The sequence below is a fragment of the Epinephelus lanceolatus genome, chromosome 16 (assembly GCF_041903045.1).
Source record: "Epinephelus lanceolatus isolate andai-2023 chromosome 16, ASM4190304v1, whole genome shotgun sequence".
Taxonomy (NCBI): Eukaryota; Metazoa; Chordata; class Actinopteri; order Perciformes; family Serranidae; genus Epinephelus; species Epinephelus lanceolatus.
In genome coordinates this window covers 26468037-26489980 of record NC_135749.1, presented here as the reverse complement: position 1 = coordinate 26489980, position 21944 = coordinate 26468037, and the positions used below count along the sequence as shown (strand labels likewise).

Sequence of the window (21944 nt, the reverse complement as noted above, 5' to 3'; positions counted from 1 at the left end):
GTCTAACTAATCACTTGCTGGCTGTAGTTTCATATTTGATCTACAGATCAGAGTGGCCTTGATCTTTTCCTTTAACTTTTGTCAAGGAAGTAAATGAGTGTATTTCCCGAAATGCTTACCTGTTACTTTCCGCATTACTGTAGATTAAACCAGCAAGTTATAGAAAGACATTAAAATTTACTCCACCTCAAACAGCTGCAACAATAAAATGCTGCCTATGTATAAATGTATTAGTAATAACAATGCATCAGTATATTGACTAACACTCTAAAAGGAGACATTTTGATCATACTTTTTTGTTTGTTTGTTTTGTTTTGATTAATTTTTTTATTTATTTATTTATTTTATTTTTTTCAAAAGTATTTGTTCTGATAAGCAACTTGGGAGAAAAAGGAAAGACATGCAACTAAAGTTCCCAGCTGGATTCAAACAGAGGATGTTGCGGTACATTGACATCCAAAGCCTACAAAACATGTTAAAACCCATGATCAGCGTGGCATTGTTGCCTTTGACACTGAAAGGTACATTCTGATGAGAGTAAAAGGTAAAAAAGGGTACATTTGTTATGATTTTACTTTAAAAAATAATTTTGACACTGAAGTATTATTTCTTTTACTCATTTAAATTCTTTTAAATACTTCTTCTTTGAATGATTCGGAACATTTCAGATCTAATTTAATCTAGTTTAGAACAAAATAATTACAATTAGGACACTATGGACTGTAACACATTAGACAGCAATCATTGAACATTTTTTTTTTTTAGATTTTATTAAAATACTTTAGTTCAAAGTTAAATTTCAAGTCCAAATTTAGAGTATGCATTAAAATATAGTTACTATCTCAATTGTTCTTACTTTTTTTACAGTTTCCCTAATCATTACCGCTGTACCAGTGTGTTACAAAAATGTAAATCTGTGTTTTCTTAAAAAGCCTCCCTTACTGTGTATATCCTTTACATAACATCGTTATCTCTTCAGTCCTTCCAGCTGAGCCCAAGTGTCTCGGCGATGAAGGAGAAGATGTGCGCGTCCTCCAAGATGGCCTTGGCAGTGGGTTTCCCTGCACCATGCCCACTGCGGGTGTCTACCCTTACCATCAGAGGCTGACGCTGCACGGGGCTGCTGCCCACTCCGTGCTGCAAAGCAGCGCAATACTTCAGGGTGTGGAGAGGCACCACGCGATCATCGTGATCTGCTGTCAGAAGCAGGATGGCAGGGTAAGGAGGCCCGGAGTATGGTGGCTGAGGGAGATTATGGAGAGGAGAATACCTGGAAAGAAGGTGGGAGAGATAGGTTGGATGGAAAACGTGAGAAAATCAGAAAGAGAATATGGGAGAGATTCATGAACTTAGACGTGTGATTCAGATGCTAATTTTGTTAGCATATGTGGGAAAGTATGAATTTCCCTTGAGATTATTGAAACCAACACAGACTAAACACCTAACACATAATGACTGTTTAGACCACACTCAGGTTTTCTAGTCTACAGATTCAGATAGATGAAAATACTGAAATTAGTAAGTACGAAGAACACACAATGACAACTATGAATAGAGATGCGCCCCCACTAGGGGTCGCCAGAGCTTCACAGGGTCCCACAAGGCCTTCTTGTTTGAAAGGGGTATAAAAAAAACTTTAAAAAATAAAAATAAAAATACACAGTAGCCCGCTGTATGTTTTTTTATAACTCATCTTTTTATATCTCAGCATTTCATTTATTTATTTAAAGAAAACTTAATGAAATAGTTATTTTTAAAGTTTAGATTACTATGCAAGATAAAAGTTTTTAACATAATCTCACAGGATAAGGACACATTGAAGACCTGAATGCAAGCTCTATTCACAGCATTCACTCTCTGCTAAACAGCCTTGTCCAGCAAAAAAGAACCCTATGAGGTACATATGATTGTTAACAATAAAAATACATAGTAGACACAGAATCAATTAAAAAGTTCCTAAAAATATCAGGATAACTCTGATACTGTATTTACAGGAAGTAATCTGCTCAAATTCATCCAAATCGCTTGTTTTACACAAAATTCCTGCAGTTACTGAGTTCATTATTTGGGTGAATTGCACAGTTTATCAGTTGTTCTGTATTGTTGTTATGCATTGAATATAATATGAAATATACATAAAACATGTCACTTGGTCAGAGGTTGTCAAATTACTGACAGAAAAGAGGTCCCTCAGGTGAAAAGGTTGGGAACCACTGCTCTAGACAACCCCCAACCTCCTAAAATCCAGCAAGAAGACAAATCCTTACGTCTGACTATACCTAGACAGAAATGAATATGCATTAAAACTCGTTTCCTTACTAATTTATGCTGCAATCAGAGCAGCAAAGGCAACAAAATGCCCACATCTCTCCATCCACCATCTCATCCAAAAGTAACATTTTACTGCATTTTGTTGCCTTTCCTGCTCTGATTGCAGCCTAAATTCTTAGTTTTTATTTTTGTTTCTTCCCTTAGTGCTACTTTTATATGTTTGTTCTATTTTACTGCCTATTTTGTTGTTTATATTGTAATATAAATAGCTGAATATCTGATTTGTTGTGTCTGTGTGTTTTCCCTACTTGATGAGCCACTTGAACTGCTCCGGGTCGTCAGCACAGCCATAATCGGTGGTCCAGGCGTGGCCGATGGTGAATTTGTGGAACTTCAGCATATCCATCACCCCCACCTCTGCAACAGCACAGCCGAACAGGTCTGGACGCTGGTTCACACATGCAGCTGTGTGTGTGCAAGGAAAACTTGTGTTAATTCTCTTTCAAATATACACACTAAAGTACACACACATAACCCCCCTCACTTCATACAATCACTCCTAAATGGCCACTTACACACCAGGGAAGAAGGCATTAGTTGGGTTTGTGCGATGCCATATGGCAGCCAGCCTTTGGTAAATGATGTGACTAAGCACTGTTTAATGTGCTGTTTAATAGCTAAATTAATTGAAGCTAAGCAGCTAACTACTGCTTGATGAATTTGACATTTGCAATTATGCCAAAAATGTAATAAAAAGAATGCAATGCATTGTGATCAATGCAGATGAGACTAGGAATGGATCGGTGATGTTTGCTGGCTCTTCTTTGGTTTTAAAAAAACTGTAAAAACATGGAGATGTACAGTACATGTATTATTAGTAGCCTTGAGGTTAAATTGCAAAGGAAGTGGGAGCTGAGCTGTTACAGGAGGTAAACGCAAAGCTCCATTAACTGATTCTAGCCATAAAAAATGAAAGGCAGGATTTCCCCACCTTCACAGCTCCTTAAAGCTAGATAACACAACTTTTGTTTTCCTGTCTGACAGTGGAAGTAATAACACAAACACTGTCGACACATGCTTAGGACATGTGCCTGCAGGTGAGCTCACATGTCCCTCGCCCTCAGGGGCATTTCTTCTAAAGCAAATATTGTGACTTTAATCCCTTCTCTGAATGCAGAGTTTCATTTTTTTCTGAGCATCCACTTTAGAAATATTTTTTGGATGTTTGTAGGATTTTCCAACATATTCCTAGCCTCTGCTCCGTCAGTTTTGTCTCTCTCCCATTCCTTTTAAAAAAAATCTTTATTTCAATCTGTCAGCATCACAATTACACATAAACAGAGGAAGCATTCAACTCATTCTTCAGCTCTGGCCAGTTAAGGTAAAACACATCACTTTCGATGCACCAGCGCTGGAAACTCACCACAGACAACTCACACCAAAACTCCAGCATTCTCAGAAATTTCTTGTTCTCCATTTCCTGCTTTCACGTTAAATACATCAATGTATCACACACAGTTGATCCTGTACTCACCCACTAGCAGCCCTCCATTAGAAGCTCCGTTGATGGCGATGCGGCTGGCTGTGGTATACTTCTCCTGGATCAGATACTCTGCTGCACACTGGAAGTCATCAAAGCAATTCTGCTTGTTGCCTAATGTTCCACCTGAAAACACACCATACAGTAGAAGATGTGTAAACACAGAAGCACATGATAGCAAACTTATCTTTAATGTTTCCTAATTAACACAGTCCATCTCTCTGAAACAGTCGTTTCAGTAGTTCAGTAATGTCTCTCTGGGTGCATTCCCTGGATATCTGTACCTTTGTGCCAGGTGAGACCGTACTCTCCACCCCCTCTGATGTTGGCCACTGCCAGGATGCCTCCCAGGTGTCTCACATACAGCAGGTAGGCAACACTGACCACAGACAAGGGGGAATAAAGCTTTATAAATACAAACAATGTTACAACATAAATGGAAAATTAGATATAGCAAATGTTGCATACATAGGGATACAGATAAATCGTATTCAACGTATTAGTTATTCAAAAAGAGAAACCAGAAGACCAACAGGATGGATTCAAGATGCTAGTTAGCCAGTTAGCACATCAACAACACAACCTGATGTTAATTTACAGCGCACTAGCACACATTAACACAGTTCCGAACTCTTTCTGGTAAAGAGCTCAACGGCTAAAAAAAAATATTACCTAATATAACAGCTTTGCTTTAATCTTACACCATCTTGACATTAGTCATTTGTTTGCTTCCCGCACTTTCACTTCTCTTTTCGTGCGCAAGTTGAACTGCCAACCGGCATGTCCGACACAAATTAGACACAAAGTAGGCCATCATATTTTTATCCTTGTGTTTGAAGTATCTGACCAGCAATCAGCTAACGGTTAAGGTTACTGCATAACTTAAAAGCTAGCAAAGATGATGGGTTTAAGAGCACAGGAGGGTTTTGCAGGAAAAACATGACAGCTGCTTTCCTGTTGTAAAAAGTTTGTATACCCCTTAGTCCTTATTGCTTACAATGCGGACATTATGTAACTCATTGGTGTTGTAGAAGAGAGTTTAAGAAGAAAGTGGACACACTGGGGTAAGAGATTTCCAGCAAAGCAGTTGTACTCACTTGTAGTACGGTTGTATGGAAGCCTCAAAGCCTCCGTAGCCGTAAAGGAAGACAGGATGAGTCCCATCCGTCTTTAGGCCCTTTGCATGAACTAAGAACATTGGGATCTTCGTTCCATCTTTACTGGGATAAAACACCTGTAAATGCATGAGAGAAGATACATAAAATCAGTTTGTCTTTCCAAACATCTCCTGTGCCAGTGTTATTAAACAACAGTTTTCACATAAATTATTTTGTTCTCAATAATCTATAGTGAGCTGTGCACAAACACTTTTTACCACTTCCTCAACCAGAGTGAAACACATTCTGGGAATTCTGCATCACGATATGAATATGCAATCAGTAGATGTGATAAGACAACAGGAACAAGAGTCAACATAAAGAAGAGGGGAACGAGAATAACAGTACTAAGAAACAGTAATGAGGAAGTTTGAGCGCTGAGACATGACGTACTAAAGACATAAAGGAGATAAAATGGAGGATGTTACCTGTTTGGTCTCATAGTCCTCTTGCTTGATGCCTTTGACCTCCACCTCCCTGAACACTGTGGGCTCTGGGTTGGGCTCGCTCAAATCACAGTGGTAAATGATACCTGGGTACCACAGAGCAAAGGGCACACGTTAGAGGTCATTGTGTGTTTAACTAATTGCATGAGGCAGTGGTGTAGTGCTGCTGGAGCACACTGGATCGTCACTCAGCCACCTTTTATCCTCTAACTAAGGAAATAATTACAGCTTTCATCAATAAGGCGTGGGACCCCATCTAACAGGGACTCTGTGCAGCTTATTCTGACACAGCTATATTGTACACATTTGTTTTGTTATAGTACTTTTTAAAGACAACTTTCAAAGTTCTTGAGTGTTGCAGTACTTTGCCTTATTTTCATTCCTGCATGTTTAATGTATGCACCAAAAAAAAAAGGAAATTCCTTGTAACTTCCTTGTACTTGGCAGTAAATATTTTTCTGTTTCTAAAGCGTATGTCATGCAGAGAGACAATAAAAACAAATAAAATGGTCAAGGTTTTCATGATGACATTTAAGGTGTGCTGACGGATTGACAGCATCGCTTCATGCACTGAGCAACATGCAAGAAAACATTCCATCTTAAAAGTTGAGTGAATGTAAGTATTTTTTCTCAGTCTATAGCTAGTTATCTGTTAACCACGGGCACTGTAATGGGGGGAAAAGTGGGACTGATTACCCAGGGCCCCAATGGGAGAGGCGCCCTCAAAAAGCCTGGAATGAAAAGTTTGGTTTTGTTTGCAGTTTTGTATTTAGTCCCATAACTAAATTAAAACTGGCTGAGTAAATTAGTAGAAAGACTAAAATTTGTATTAAAAAAGTAGCGGAAATTCTCTGAGGCCCCTATCACCTCTTAAGGGTGCGACATGGTTTAGTCTGTCCCTGCACTAGGATTCATCCCTGAAATGGAATCAGGGCTCCAAAAGAGAAAAGAAAGACATAAGGAAAAGGGAAAGAAAGCAAACTGACTTTGTAAAAGAAAAAATTCAAAAGGTCCATGAGAGAGACATAGATGAAGAGAGGAAGGGCAGGGTATCCACAGGAAGTGCTCTGCATGGGGTCCACAATTAGGTGCTCTGCTGTTAACATGTAAAGATGAAGCAACAGCAAAACATCCTTTCATTTTATTGTAAGAGTTAAAAAAGTAAAAGTTTACAATGATGTAAAATTATAATACAATAAAACCAGGGCCACACAACAGTAGTTAGATAATCTTTGAAACAAGCCATAATTTAACTGTGCATATCGTGCATGCAAGCGCATCATAGGTGCACACCAGTACTTTTACAAATAGCACTACAGCTTTGGCATGGGGACTTTTTGATGACTAATTTTTCATATTAAGTGAGATAATCTAATAATGACATGCTCATTACATTCCAAATGACATAACAGTGACAGGGAGTTACAGTTAGATGAGCTATTTAATGCAGTGATTCATCTCATCTTCTTGAGTATTAATTTAAATATTTAAACATTTAATTAGGGATGTACCGAAATGAAAATTTGTGGCCGAAGCCGAAGCCAAATAATATTAAACGCTTGGCCGAATACCGAATACCATTGTTTAGTTTTTCATTAGTTTTTGCAGATGAACCCCCTCCAGATTAGTGTTGTCACGGTACCAAAATTGGGACCCACTGTACGATACCAATGAAAATATCATGGTTCTGAGTAGTATCACGATACCACAGCGAAAATGAGGCAGATGTGCCTTTTGTCATTTATAAAAAGATAAATCACTTTTCTATAATACATCAATGATATTTCAATGGAATAAATTACTTATTGACTTATTCATACTTCAAAAACAGCATCAATGAGTGATTAACATAGGGGGGATCAAAATAAAATAAATAAATAAATAAAATAATCAACCAGCCACCCTCCTCCCCTGACAAGTCCCTTCATAAGTAACGAACAGTCCCTAAAGTGCGGTGAGGTTTGTGGGCCATGAACAGCTCGTTTCTCCTCTGACACGTCACATACCTGTGTTCGGCTGGCTCGGTTGTTCAGGTACTTCTGGGCAGTGCACACGCCAAGAAGAGGATATTATTGGAGCCGACTTCTCCGCGCCGGTAAGCCGATGGCCGCCGTATTTGACAGGAATACATTACTGTCTGTCTGTGACCACCGTTCAACCCACAACCGGTGGGATTCGCCGGTCGTTTCTTTGCTGGTTGAAATCTGTAGGCTGCTCGCACAGCGTGCTGAATGATTTAAGCCTATTTTGCTCGCTCAAAACTATTTTTAGTCGCAAATGCCAGTGCCGTGATGGCCGGATCGCCACACTGCCGACATTTTACTCCGCCCGTCACGGCACGCTGTTTGATTGCGTTATCAAAACACTCCACTATTATTCGGCCTTGCTTTTAACTTATTCCACCGAATACCGAATGTGTGTTTTTTTGCAATATTTGGCCGAATATATTCGGTTACCGAATATTCGGTACATCCCTACATTTGATGTATTTTTCTCTGACATTTGTTGTATTAAATCAAAGTATAAGAAGTAGTAGTTGCAATTACAGTAGTGATAAAGCACTTGCAGCAAAGGATGATCTGAGGTGTTAATGTGTTATTATTAAAGCCGGAAAGAGTAGTCAGTTAATCAATTAGTAGATCAACATAAAATAAAGCAATAATAATTTTTAGTTTTCTTTTAACAAAAATGCCAAAATGTCACTGGTGCTGATGTCTTGCTATTCTTTATATTTAAATAGACCAAATATAATTTGTTTTTTTAAATTTTGATGAACAAAACAAGGAATTTGAAGAAGACACCTTGGGCATTTTTCACATTTTTTTTTATATTGCACAGAAAAAAAATAAAATAATAATACTCAGCAGATGAATCAATATTCAGTAATCATTAGTTGCAACTCTTTTTATTTGACTGCGCTTTAAAAAGCTTTGATTGTAACAGTTATTGTTTTCATACTGTAGTTCCTTTTCATGTGGGATAAGTAGCAGTATTTTATAGTATGTTATATTTAGATTTTACTGCATTCATTTTACTAACATGAGAAAAATAAGAACACTTAATGAAATGACAGACTTACCAGGTGTAGTGAAGGAGGTGAACTTGTAGAAGAAGTCAGAGTGTTTCTTCTTGCAGCTCACTCCTGCCACAGTGCCAACATCCAGCGGCAGGTCCCTGACCGGTCGGCCTGTAGAAAGCTCATACACCTGCAGGGTGTCCCTCACGTCATGAACATAGTTGACCAGCAGGTGGTGCTGGTTCACACAGGAGACAGAGCCTGCAGAGTGATATAAAAAGGAAGTGATGGAAAGTTTTTGAAAACACTGTATCTAAGGAAACCGTCTCCTTGTTGTGTGTTTTCCTGTCTATGTTACTACCAATGTCAACATCTTCTTAGCTAATCCTCCTGATTCATCTTGATCGTAACAAGTCATCTCATAATCCTGGGTTGAAGCCAAATAAAGTGGCTATGGATTAAACTAGACCTTATTGATTAGTTCAGTTAATTTAAATATTACTGCGCAGGTTGTGCAGGGATTTAATACATGTGTAGACTACAGATCCATTCACTGTTACATGATGAAGTCAAGAGCCAGCGGGGGGCGGTCTAATATACCATAAGTGCAGTACCTTTGCATGACTGCTGCTCACAGAGGCTGGTTACTCTGTTTAACACACACAGTAACCACAATTCCAAAAAAAAAGTTTACATAAGTAAAAGTGCAAAAGTATTAGCATCAAAATATATGTAAAGTACCAGAAATAAAAGTACCAACTATGCAGAATGGCTCATTTCCAAATCTTCTATATTATACCACTGGAATACAATTATCGATGCATTAATTTGCACATCACTTTATCATTGCAGCTGGCAAAAGTTGAAGTTTAAATGTAACTTACTGCATAATAACACATCATCATTCATTGGTTGATTTAGATTTTGTTTTAGCATTTGGAATCTGCAAAGTAACAAGTGAGTGGTGTGTTTACAAGTGTTAAGGGCCGCTAGATAAAATTGGAGTTATAGCTGTTGACAAATACAGCTACATCATAGTGCGCTAAAACAACATGTATCAAAAGTCTGTATACTGAAAAGTGGGAGCTAGAGATAAACGTTACTATAAAACATGAAACATGGGAAAAAGTGTGTGAAGGGAGACATTAAGACTTCAACTGGAAATTAAAAATGAGTTATTTTAGAACTCCTCTTGTTGTATCAAAACATAGTAGCCCTAAAACAAATTTGAGCTTGAGGGATTGTAAATGGGTTTGAAATCACACCTTTTTTGGGATTGTTCTGCAACTAACTGCAGGAGCAATCCCTAATAAAGCTCTGGATAAGGGAAAAGTGTACACACTGCATATCATTTTAATGGTACCAAACAAATGAGAACTTTATCTTGGCTAAAACCACTGCCTTACACCTCAATAGCAAGACAGGTAAATAACAGTGTACTCAATGGAGAAAAATAAGGGCAAAGCTATAAACATTTTTTTAATCTATGGGCTCCTGTAATTTGTGAATTTGTATATTTGTATGATAACTGTATTAATATTTATTTTTGAGACTCTTTTAGGTAGCTGCACACGTTGCCATGATTCATAATTTTTATGTTTATGCTGAGCTATGAATAGTTCATTTTTGTTCTATCTCCCGACAAAATAGCATGTTAAACAGGGGGGCTTAAAATAAAGTGTTGCACAATGATTCAAATGACTAACCTTAACACACTTTAAATTTTTTTTTCATTCCAGAATTTCTACTTGCGTGTGTATGTGTTTTGAACGTACCTCAGTCAAAACATGGACATTCACTGTTGTGTGTTTCCCTGATCTCCAAGTACAGTTACCATCATTCGAATGACTCATAAAAAAAAAAAGTCAAAGCAAAGCGCTTATGGGCCAAGTTTCACTTTTTGAGCAAAGTTCCCTCTGACGAAGGTCTTCGACCACAGACAACTTCCCAGTTGTTGCGGTTGGACTGTCATCGAAACATTGGGACAGATATTCTGTGAAAAAGTGTTTTGCAAGATTTTAAGAGCTGAATTGTGGAACTGCGACTCCACGTATGAGCCCTTTACGTATTTCTAAGACCTGTGGAGTTTTCACATACTCCATCACAAGCCCACAGCTGTCATACCAACAAAGGTCTGTTTTATGAATTACTGGCCAAACTGCTGAATGAACTCTCAGACATATCACACTTCTTTTGTAGAGAACTGATACCGTATAGGTGGACCACATAGATAGCTGACAGTGACTTTTACTCATGTTCTATTAAAAAATTCCACTCTCACCCAGGACGTCCTTGTCATGCTGTGGGATGAGAGTAGTCCAGTTCTCCTTGTCTGGTTTCTGGATGTCTATGTTGATGAGACAGTACCGAGGAGCGTCCAAGTTGGACTGGAACGTGAATACAGTTCCCTCATTGGTGACATATGAGTACTGGGCTTCAAAGTTGTCAACGAGTTTGACCCATGGCAGCAGGCCTGCAGGAGAATATTAATAAAATTACAGAAAAACTTGATTATAAAAGATGTTTCATCTCGATCACTGAAGTTGCAATCAACTAGATCTCTAGCACAGCCAACAAAAAATAAAAAAAAATCCACACCTATCCACCTGAATTATGGTGGCCTGTAAAGACACATTTATCAATAGGCTTGCACTGGAAAGTGTCAAAAACACATGTAACCAGAAAACAGACTGCAATGTGAATTTTGAAATCTCAGCATCTGATGAAGTAACCGCTGAGTCACTGGCCTTGGCATCACCTCCTCCTCTGCTGATACAGCTTGGTTACTGTTAAAGCAGCACTTACTCACATATTCAATTAACTCATAATACTTAACAGGAAAACAAAATCAAAGTAACAAGAACCTAACAACGACTAATTTTTGAAGTAGGGTTCTATGAGTCTATGAGTACTCATTCATATTCAGTGTATTATATACAGTGGGTGGCAGTTTGCACACCGTCAGTCTGGAGAAGCAGGCTGTAGTTTAACATGGAAGCTGAACTGGGAACAGGGGCAACAGCAAAGACCTATTTTAGCTATGATAAAGAAAAAATCAAAGTGTGTGCTTTATTTAGAATATTTTCACTGCTTTACATTATTGTTAGACAGTGATTTTCGACAGGGAACTGAAGCCATAATATCGCTTGCCTCAAAGCCAGACTCCATTGACAAAAACAGTGATTTAACATAGCTGGACACAGACGCTGCTGGTCTATTGCTGACTTAATCAGGAATTTTGTTTGTGCTGTTGCTTGAATTTGGTGTCTTAAAGGGTTAGTTTGGATTCACAAAAGTCACACAACTATACAAACCAACTAAGAGATCGAAGCAACTAGTAGATCAGCAGCTCCCGTGCTCAGTGAACCAAATCATTGTTTTTGTCAATGAAGTCTGGTGGTTTTGATAAGAGCACTGACTCCGTCTGAGCAGGCTGTCTGATGGAAAGATAAAGCTGTGAAAATATTCTCAATGTAGTCACAGATTTTTTTCGGTGGGACTTTTTTTAGGTGGTTAAAATACAGTTTATATCGATAAAGGGTCAAGTTGCGCCACATGACATACCAGTGTTCATCTCTCCTCTCTCACACTCTCCGCACAGCTCCGCCCCACTTACTCAATCACAGTTTCTCCATCAACACTCAGAGAGACACAGAGCTGCTCCTCTGTTTAATCTGTCTGTTAATTGAGCTACAGTGTGACATCACATTACAAATGGAAGTAGGAAAACATTTTTGTAACATTTCATAAACTAAATGATTAATGGAATCAGACATAAATGGACAGATTTAGGCTCCGATCAGACAGAGCAAATTTAGCAGCTTGCTGCGCCTTGTTTTTAAATTGTTGCCAGGCAAACACCAACTCACCTGTTCTTACCTTCACCGCTAATTTACTAATTAACAGATCCGTGCCTTAAAATCTGCATAAAAATGCACAGGCAGAAGACACTTGCTCTGGCTCTGATTTAGGGTGAAAGGCTGTTTCAAAATAGTACATTGGTCAGTGTGGGTACATGAGGCCCTCAGAAAGAGGAGAAATCACCAGCTTGTCCAGGAGCTTTGCCTGGATGATGGTTGGTTCAAGGCTTATTTCAGGATGAGTCGGGGACAGTTTGACAATCTGCTGTCAATCGTTGGTAAAACTTCAGGAAGTTGTTGAGGCAGCAATTTGTTCAGATATGTCATGCAACTTGCCTACTAAGGCAATGTTGAAATTGAGCTAACACAAACCATGGACACCACTACTTGCTGTCATCACCATCAATGAAGGCCCACCTCTTAATTAATCTGATTGGACAACAGGAAAAAAATGTCAATTACAATCTCACTCTGAGTTGATTCTTTTATATGTCACATGATTGAAATAAACATTAACTGCAGCCCTAAAGAATATCCTTTGAAATAAAGAGCTGCTTCTGTCAATTATGTATTTTTTTTCCAGAGAGATATTTGCTTCTCATGAAATACTTTATTCTACAAAGATATTTCTTATTTTATTTGCACACACATCCATAACTGCTGTCAACCACCAAGTTATATCACCCTGGGGATAATTATTCATGAGCGCTTGAAGACTTTATGAACCGTTTTTAGTCGTGAGTTTGTCACAAGGATACAGACCTGTGATGCCATTGGGGAGCTGCTGAAGGTCACAGTACCACAGCTGGTTGACGGGTTCGCAGCCTTCAGTGATGGACATAACAGCATATCTGCCATCATCTGATATCTAAAAAAGAGGAAGGAATGTAAACAGGTAAAAAGAAAGCAAAGAAAAAGACAGAGAGAGATGCTTGTGATTATGTGAATGAAGTCAGAGGGGAGTGTGCATCTACTGCTAGCTTTACATCTCAGGCTGTCACAAGCACAAGCCTCTTGTCCATGAGTAGATGCACACTTCCTTCTGTGCAGTGATATGATTGGCAGGTGTAATTCAGTGGAAAGAAAATAGTTCCTATATGAAACTGCTCACAACAAGGTCTGTGGATAATCTTGAGCAACCAGGTCATGATTTCCAGGAAGAGACATTGCTGTTGAGTTTTGTGCCATCTAATTCCATTCAGGAGAAAGCAGACATCTCTACGGCCAATAACTCCAGCACTCAACAACTCACAGCAAAACAATCTAGAACCGTGTTGTGTTCACAAACCCGCAAAAACCTAAGAATTTAGAGAGCTAACACAGGCTGATAGACAGGGACACCTGGGGACCTTAATACTTTGAGTACATTTTTATACTAACATACTTTTACTTCAGTGAGCTTGTACATGTGGAGGAGTATTTATTAGTGTTGTACAATTTTAATCAGTAAATGATACCTCAATACTTCTTCCTCCACTGCCTTGGTTGCAAATGAGTTATTATAAGTGATTTAGGACACTCTGGACTTACGGTTACTGAACTGTGCCACTTAGGATGTTCGGGGAACTCTGCAACTAGAACGTCTTCTGACTGTTTGGTGCCGATGATGTGGTAGTAGAGCTTCTGATTGATGTTACTGGTGGTCTCTGTGCCTTTAGTGAAAAAAAAAACAGGGCTTAAGTCTTTAATAGTCTTTGCATGGTGAATGGTTTGGGTAAATGTTTTTTTTTTTTTTTTTTTTTTGGATGTAGCATGTGTTTGTGTGTATGGTGACTCTTCCTAACCGTCAGTTTTGCCTTCCTGGGGTGGATAACAGTTGTAGAAGATGCCCTTGGCATCATGGGTCCAGGCCAGGCAGCTGAACTTAACCCTCTCCAGTACATCAGGCAGTTGGGTGAGGTCATCAGCTTTCATGAAACTAACCGTTACCCAGTCTGACCCACTGCTGCTCAAACCATACGCAAAATATTCACACTCCTCTGACAGACGGCCCACTGGATGGAGAGAGAGAAAAACAAAAGAAGGAAGGATTCAGCACTATACATCTTTTTCTTAGTATATGTGTGTTTGTCCAGTATTCTCTGCTGCCCCGCCCATTTTTTTACTTTACAGTTTAGCACTAGCTGTGCTAGTGTGCATTGTAATCAATGAATGACTTTGGACAACATACAAATAAAATTACAAAGACATTTTTAATTACTTTGTAGTGTCTCCTGATGTAGATGGCTCTGCTATGAGTAACCAGAAGCAAAATTTCTGCTAACGAGACTGAACGGGCTTAACTGTCCACAGATTGAACTAACCACCCAACTGCCAGGCAATATTTTTGCGCATCGTGTAAGGAGTCCCAAATTCTTAGCCACAGAAATCTGGAGTTTCAAGGAGAGCCGTTACACTACTGTTACTACCCCCATACAGATATCGTTAGCTCACCTGTTGCCAAACAGTAACAGCAAGCACCTTAGCCCAGCTAGAGCCACCTCACTGGCATTAGCTAAGCCTGCTGCCAGGTAACTTATATCGACTTGCGAATCATAATCATCTGTTTTATTGTTCAACATGTTTTGGTTTTAACTGCCAACAGTGAGAGTAATTACATTGTCAACATGTGCTGCTGTGAAACTGTGACTACTGGCTGGTTTCACACAGCCAGCAGCTCCAAAAACATGGGCACAAATTTACATTTTAACTTGTTATTTCTGGCCTGAAAAACAATTAAAAATTAATAACAGCTTTTTTTAAAGCTTAAAAACAGCTTTTTTTCAAGTAAGGGATGATAAAGCTAGTGACACACCTTCATTTGGCTTGATTCACTTTCACACTGCGCTTTTTAAAGTGGACCAAACCGCCTGGACAACGTCACGCATAGGGTTGGGACTTGTTAGGATTCCTAACAAGTCCCTTACCGATTCCTTCTTAACAGTCCGATTCCTTACCAATTCCTCTTACCGATTCCTATATTATATTCATTATACTTGCTATACTTAAACAAGTATATAATAAACACAAATGCAATCATACAAATACAAAAACTTTGTTCTAATTGTTGCACAGTACAATTAGATGAAAATACACATTTGTGTCTGGTGTGTATTTCAGATTTAGAGCTTGTATCATCTCCCTGAGAATATATAACAACAAAAAGTGATTCTCTGATTTCTACAGTAACACTATTACCTCAAATTAACCACAGCAATGTAATAAAAAATACTTCTATGCATTCATGCTTGGGCACTGTTATTTACGTGACAACACCTGAACATAACACACCTGAACACAGACACACATTGGCTGTTTGTTTCTAGCTCTCCCCTCGCGGACCTCCCGCCGCCCGCCTCCGCCTTGATTAAACGCTGAAAATTAAATAAAAGAGGGAGACAGGTGTCTCCTATTTTATCTTATTTTGTTATATTTCTCCCTCTCCCCTCGCTGGAAGCCTCTCTCTCCGCTGAGTACCCGGCGCATGCCCAGCCTGTTAAATAGCCTGTAACCATGACAACTGTGTGACACAAACTCAGTGCTTTAGTAATTAAATAATGTCGGGCTCGGTCGGGTTCGGACAGAAATATGCGGCCGTGCCGCACTCTAATGGAAATGCACGTGACGGTTTATTTATTTATTTATTTATTTTTTTACAATCTAGGAACCGTTTGCAGGAACCGTTAGGCCAAATATGATGGAACCGGTTCCAGAACTGGAACTTTGGACCTGGTTTCAAAAAAGAACCGGATCCGGATCCCAACCCTAGTCACGCAGTTACAACAGCTGCACCTTGGAAGAAGGAAACCCAACTCATCGATTGGCCAGGACCAAAAAAGGAAATCCATCACCTTCAGCCGGCTTGGTCACCACAAAAACACCAAACACTAAAATGCACATCACTCTACGTTAGGGCATTAACGACTTTGAATTTTTTCAGGTTGACTTATCTGTCAATAAAGTCGAGTCGAGTTGACAAGTCATTTGATGATGTCATCACATTGACACGGCGGAGGAAAGTGAAGTAACTCCACACATGTTATGTGTCTGTCAAGGCCCGAACATACTCGGGCGAAACGTACATGAAACGGACTCTGTGGAGGTCCGCGCAGACTCAAAGTGGATGTCCGCAAGCCCTGTGCGTGCAAAGCTCAGATGGTACGACCGCGCGGACTCCGCTCCGCGCACCAGTGACTGCTCGGCATGTATTTTTCAAATCGCAGGGATTTTTCACTGACATTTTTACAGGAAACTACAACGCAGAAGTGAGCTCGATTATGAAAGCCCGAATGACTGCAGACATTCCTCGTGGAGTCTGCTCCGCTTATAGTGCGCCGTCAAGGATAAAGTATCAGCGTAATCAGAGGCAGCGATTGCATTCCATACACAAACCCACAGAGAGAGAGAGAGAGAGAGGGAAAAAACACACGACTTGTCGACTCCTCCCGGGGGGTGTCGACTTGTGCCACTGACGTCAACACGTCGACAAATGGACTTTTCTGTTAATGCCCTACTCTACGTCACTTCCTCTCTTTGGTTCACTTCCTTTCTTTGGTTCTCTGGATAGTCCGTTTGCATTTCCCACTATGAGCGAACCGCACCAGGGTTCACTTGCAAGTGAACTGAGACCCAGTTTTCAAGCGGACCAGGGTTTGCTCACTTGGTCAGCACCAGAGTTCTAATGAGCGGTCACACCACTCCAAACGAACTGAACTATCCCTGGAAGCGGACCAGGGTTTGTTTAAAGCGGACCGAAATAGTGTGTGAATGCGTCCTATGTGCTCTGCAGCTTGGCTTACTCTTCAGTGCCACCGTGCCATCTTCAGAGAGTTTATTCGGGTCAAAGAATACGGTGGCCTCTCCATCCAATGAGTCCTGCACATACAGCACATCCTGGTTCTGGAGACCTTTGTTGTGAAAGTAGAAATACCTGGAAATGGAAAACAGGAAATAACATGACAACAAGTTCTTTAAAGTGCAGAGATGCAGTTTGAGTTAGTCCCTCTGATAAGTGTTTTTCAGTCAGGGTCAATCCTTTAAATTTCAACTAGCACCTCTTCCCTCTTTTGTAAGGGCAGCTATATTTGGGATAGTCATAGAGCTCGGTAAGACGCTGGTGGAATTGAGCCCGCACAGCACACTGCTCCAGGTATGGCATGGTCAGTTTGTTCTGCTCCTCAACAAAGGCCTGTGATACAGAAGGAGAGAGAGGAGGGATGAAATTTGGAGAGTTTTTAGTAAAGACACAGCTTCAGCTTTCTGCAAGAGATCAACACACACCATTGTTTCTGCACCATCAGGGTCTTCCAGCCATGTGTAGGGATCGCAGATCTTTGTTCCATGGTAGTCATCCACCTGCAAATTAAATAAGAACAAACACACACAAACAGTTGCGTTAAATCTTCAGCATTCAAATTTGATTTTCTGAGAAAGAGAGAGAGAGAGGGAGAGAAAGAGAGAGAGAGAGGATTCTTTTGTGTAATACCAAGGTTGTATCTTCCCGCCCAAAAACTATTTACTGTATTGTCTGAGAAGACATGTCAACAGCTTTTTAGACGAATTTCCTGGGAAGCACCTGCATCATTATTCCTAAGAATTAAGTCTGATGTCGGCATCACTTCAAACAACAGAAGTTTCAGAGTGGGTGTGTGCACGTTGGTGACTCAAGTTGAGGCTGTCCGATGTGCTGATTCAACATGATTAATTATCTCTACCAGACATGAGCCTGGAGGGGCACAAGTGTTTGTGGGTGTGTGTATCTGTATGCTTGCAGCTAATCTTAAAATGTACAAGGGTTAGATGTCAAAATTGGCACCTGTTACCATAACCCCATCGAATAGCGATTCCCTCCAGTAAATGTCCCCAACGGTTAGGGTTTTGTCAGAGGATTTGGTTTACGTTAAGGTAGGTGGAAAAACACAGCTGGGGAAACAGTCTTCAACATCCTCATTCTATTCTTAATTTCATCATTCGGCTGTTCCTAAACAGATACTGGAAAAATGTCTGGCTGCTGAGTCTCTCCTGAGTTAGGGTGACTGATCCCAAATTAAAATTGATTTTGCTGTTGTCTAGTGTTAAATAATTATAGTTAGGGTTATTTACATTCACCGTATTAAGTTAAAACTATTAAGAGTTAGGCCTAATATATTGTTCAATTTTAGGTTTAAATTTGCCTTTGCAATAAAAAGCAGTTCTTTAAAATCATAAACCATGCATGGTGCTTTATTTTTTGTAAGTACTGGTTCGGGCACCAGTATTGGAAAAAACCCAAACGAAACCCAACAAACAACAAACCAACTACAAACTACTGCGTAATATTTTGCGTGTATGTTTATGACTGTCTTTTTTAATGACTGTTTCATACTGTCATTAACTGCTGATTCCTCACTGACTGATAGAGGACGGAAGTTTTCTGGAAATCTACAAACCACAAGCCTAGTCTGTTGCAGGCCACATTTTGGCCTTCATCTTGGCTCAAAAACTGACATCCATAAAAAGGTTTGGTCTCATTTTAATTCCATACCCATATGCTGTGATCCACTTAAGTTAGGCATGATATCAGATGAAAAAGTCAACCGTTTTTCTGTTACCTTAACCACCATCTTGACTGTGGAGGTAGCACAGTGCACACCAGTGCATAGCACACCGGGAGACAAATTTTTTAGATTTACAGATTCTGCTGATTTGATCATTTTTCCTTGATATTTGTGCCTCTACTATGAGTCAGTAAGCAAGCTATGTAGTTAAATCATTTTTTTGTCTGTTTTAGTTGTGTTTATTGTTGTTATTTACCACTTTGTTGTGCTGTAGCCAACAGACAAAGTTAATAGCATTAAAAGTCTAGTTATGAAGGACATGGATGAAGGAGTTGTGGCTCTGTTTCAGTTTTTCAAAGTACATTCATTGTCATTATTAATAATTACACTGTATCTATATTTCACATACAATGCCTTTTAGCAAGAAAATTCAATCAGCTCTGTGCAATGCGCTGCAGCTCCATCAAAATTAGATGAGGCATCTGTTTTTATCAGCTTTTGGGACGCTTCTAAAACGCACTGCAGTGCATCTGCTGGAATTTCAAAATTTGTACAGGTAACGAGATGAAGAAATGCAGTTGTGAAATCTCATGTGAAATCTCAGATCAGAACTGAGATATTATCAATGCTATCTGTGAGAAAAAGTTGGCTGGGTACATATCCAAACATGAAAAGGAAACAGAAGGGAATCATCTCTCTGTATTCTTTGTCAGGACAGGAGGCCTGTGCAGAGCTCCACCACTCCTACATTCTGGTTCCCATGAAGTCAAGATAGCATTTGCCAAATTCTAAACCCACACATTCAGAGCAGTCATATAACAATATAGCCACTGGAGTGTGTCCATCTCTGTGAATGGAAATCTCCAACCTATCCTGTCTTAGGAAATACAAGTATCTACATGTTACATTTAGGGTAGAGTGAAGTCAGCTTCATTTGTATTATCTGGTAATGTATCAAGGCTTTGCAGACTGGCAACAGGTTCTCGTGCACTATGTGCATTTTTATTATTTCACAATATTCAATCTATCCAGAGAATTTATTGTGATTGATCATTGTTTCAGTAATGTAATTAAATCTGGATAAATTAGATTATTTATCAGATGGACTACATTTTTTTGTCTTTAAAATTTGTCATGAAAATGATTAACTTTTCATCTTCTATCAAGCAGTAAAATGGTGTATTGAGTGCACAACAGTGAGACTAATTCACCTCAATTAGGGCTGCAACAACAGACTATAAAAATAATGGATGTAGCTACCTATCATCACCCATGACTCCAGTTTTAACGCCTCAAGTTCAGCACTTAAGTTGTGCCATCTTGGCTTTTTGGAGGCAGAAGTAAACATAAATTTTGTACCGTACCATTGCCCGACGTCACCCCTTGTCATGTTTTTTACTGCTGGCGTTGGCGACACGGCCGAAGTCATTTTGACTGGCAGTTCAGCTCCATGCACGAGACAAGAAACAGAAGTGAGGAAAGTAAACAAATAGTTGAAGTCAACAGGGAGTGAGACCAAAACTACGGAAGCATATTGCTGCCACACCAGGAAAAAAATAATGGATCAGAATTACGTTATAACGTGAAAGGTTTATTGTTCTAACAATGTGAAAAACTTCTTGTTAGAACAATAAACTTTTCACATTATAACATAACACTGACCCATTATTTTTTTCCTGGTGTGGCAGCAATACGCTTCCGTACAGAACAAACGTGTTACACAAGGTAAGATTATTCTTCTTTAGCCATTGAGCTCTTCAGCATAAATGATTCCTGATGGTTTGTGTTATTGTTCACTATTGCACAGCAAATATGCTTTGTTATTTCAACGTCGGATTGTGTCGTTAATGTACTAACTGGCCAATTAGCATCAAGACGGTGTTCCGATTTCCCTTTTTGAATGAGGATTACAGACAATCAGTGTCTGCTGGTATGGAGATTTATTTCCTCTCACACAGACGCAGAACATAGCTACGTGTGGGTTGACCATCAGCAGCAGTCTTTGCAGTGTGATCATGTACAACTTTTTGGCCAAGGAAAAGGATAAGTTGAATTCTGCAAATTTGTACCTATCATTTGGTTATTGTCCAACATTTATTGACATTTATTGATTGTCACCTATGTTGTTTATTTGTGTGTATTTGTAATTAGCTACTGTTCTTGTTTGTAACATTAAATATTAAAGTTGTGTGTGTGTGTGTGTGTGTGTGTGTGTGGGGGGGGGGGGGGGGGGGGGGGGGTCATAACAAAACCTAAACCAGTGACAGTGAGTACTAACACACTTAAACAGGCTGAACTCACAGCTCTGACAGCAAACATCCCCCTTGAGTGACTTATAAAAGTTTTGTTTTTGTTTCTTCAGTCAGCCGCCATTTGCCTTTCTAACCCTTCTGACTCTCTTTCCCTTCCTGTTCTCGCGTCTCGTGCTTGCGTGACGGCAATGCACATGAGTGGTTTGCCTTCAGGGAAATTATCCTCTCTAACAGAAACCTTTCCATTTTAACCCAAACCATAAACTTTTCCAACACCTGTTCAAGAGAGGACTCATTGGCAAAACCTTTTGAAGGTGAATTTTCTCCCAGCAGTTGCTGGAACCGAGAATTACACCGACTGACGACAGAAAAAGGGAGAAGTCACACAGCGGGGCTTTGACACTGACCTTACTCTCATCTCTGCGGGCAGCCGGGTACTTAAAAGACATGGCGGAGTTTCCTAAAGTGTTCCTCTGTTTTCCTGAGTCGCTTCACTGCTGCTACTTTGTTTACTTATTCCTATTTTTTTATTGTTTTGAATGCAGCGTCTCCGCCGAATCAATGGCGACTGAAGTGAAAGTGAAAGCTTCTTTTTTGCACACGTACACACGTTTGTTCCAGCCGCGTGCGCCGGGCGGCTGGCTCCTTACAGGAAATGATGTGTCACCCAGGGCAAGTGATGGCATAGAGACAGCTGTGGTGAACTTGAGAACTATATACTGTGCAAAACAACATATAAAATCAACATAGAAGGGAAGAACATTATTACTTATTTTGAATTCAAAGAAAAGAAATTATGCACTATTGTCAATCTTTATTGTCAATTTTATTAGGAAAATTCCACATCCATAAATGTAAATTTCAAAACTCAGCTCCATTATTTAAGT

General features: G+C 39.6%; 1 protein-coding gene across 2 annotated transcripts; it reads right to left on the bottom strand.

The window, feature by feature from the left end:
- Positions 1-412: 412 nt before the first annotated feature.
- LOC117263087 (prolyl endopeptidase) lies at positions 413-21675 on the bottom strand. 2 transcript variants are annotated; one of them, XM_033636213.2, is made up of 15 exons: positions 21465-21675; positions 17550-17624; positions 17324-17457; positions 17069-17199; positions 14075-14284; positions 13821-13942; positions 13053-13158; positions 10712-10903; positions 8494-8691; positions 5397-5500; positions 4909-5045; positions 4096-4190; positions 3806-3937; positions 2580-2736; positions 413-1270 (listed from the first exon to the last, which is right to left on the bottom strand). In XM_033636213.2, the coding sequence occupies exons 1-15, from the start codon at positions 21504-21506 to the stop codon at positions 976-978; spliced, it is 2130 nt and encodes a 709-aa protein (XP_033492104.1). In that variant the 5' UTR covers positions 21507-21675; the 3' UTR covers positions 413-975. The 2 variants fall into 2 exon arrangements, with proteins under 2 accessions (XP_033492104.1, XP_033492106.1); XM_033636215.2 differs by lacking the exon at positions 21465-21675 and adding an exon at positions 20170-20215.
- Between the last annotated feature and the right edge of the window lie 269 nt (positions 21676-21944).

Coding starts and splice junctions, on each gene's coding strand:
- LOC117263087 (XM_033636213.2), bottom strand. CDS start 21,506: ATGTCTTTTAAGTACCCGGCTGCCCGCAGAGATGAGAGTAAG. Junction 14,285..17,068: donor TGGCACGGTGGCACTGAAGA/GTAAGCCAAGCT, acceptor CTCTCCATCCAG/TGGGCCGTCTGTCAGAGGAG. Junction 13,159..13,820: donor AGTGGCACAGTTCAGTAACC/GTAAGTCCAGAG, acceptor CCTCTTTTTTAG/ATATCAGATGATGGCAGATA.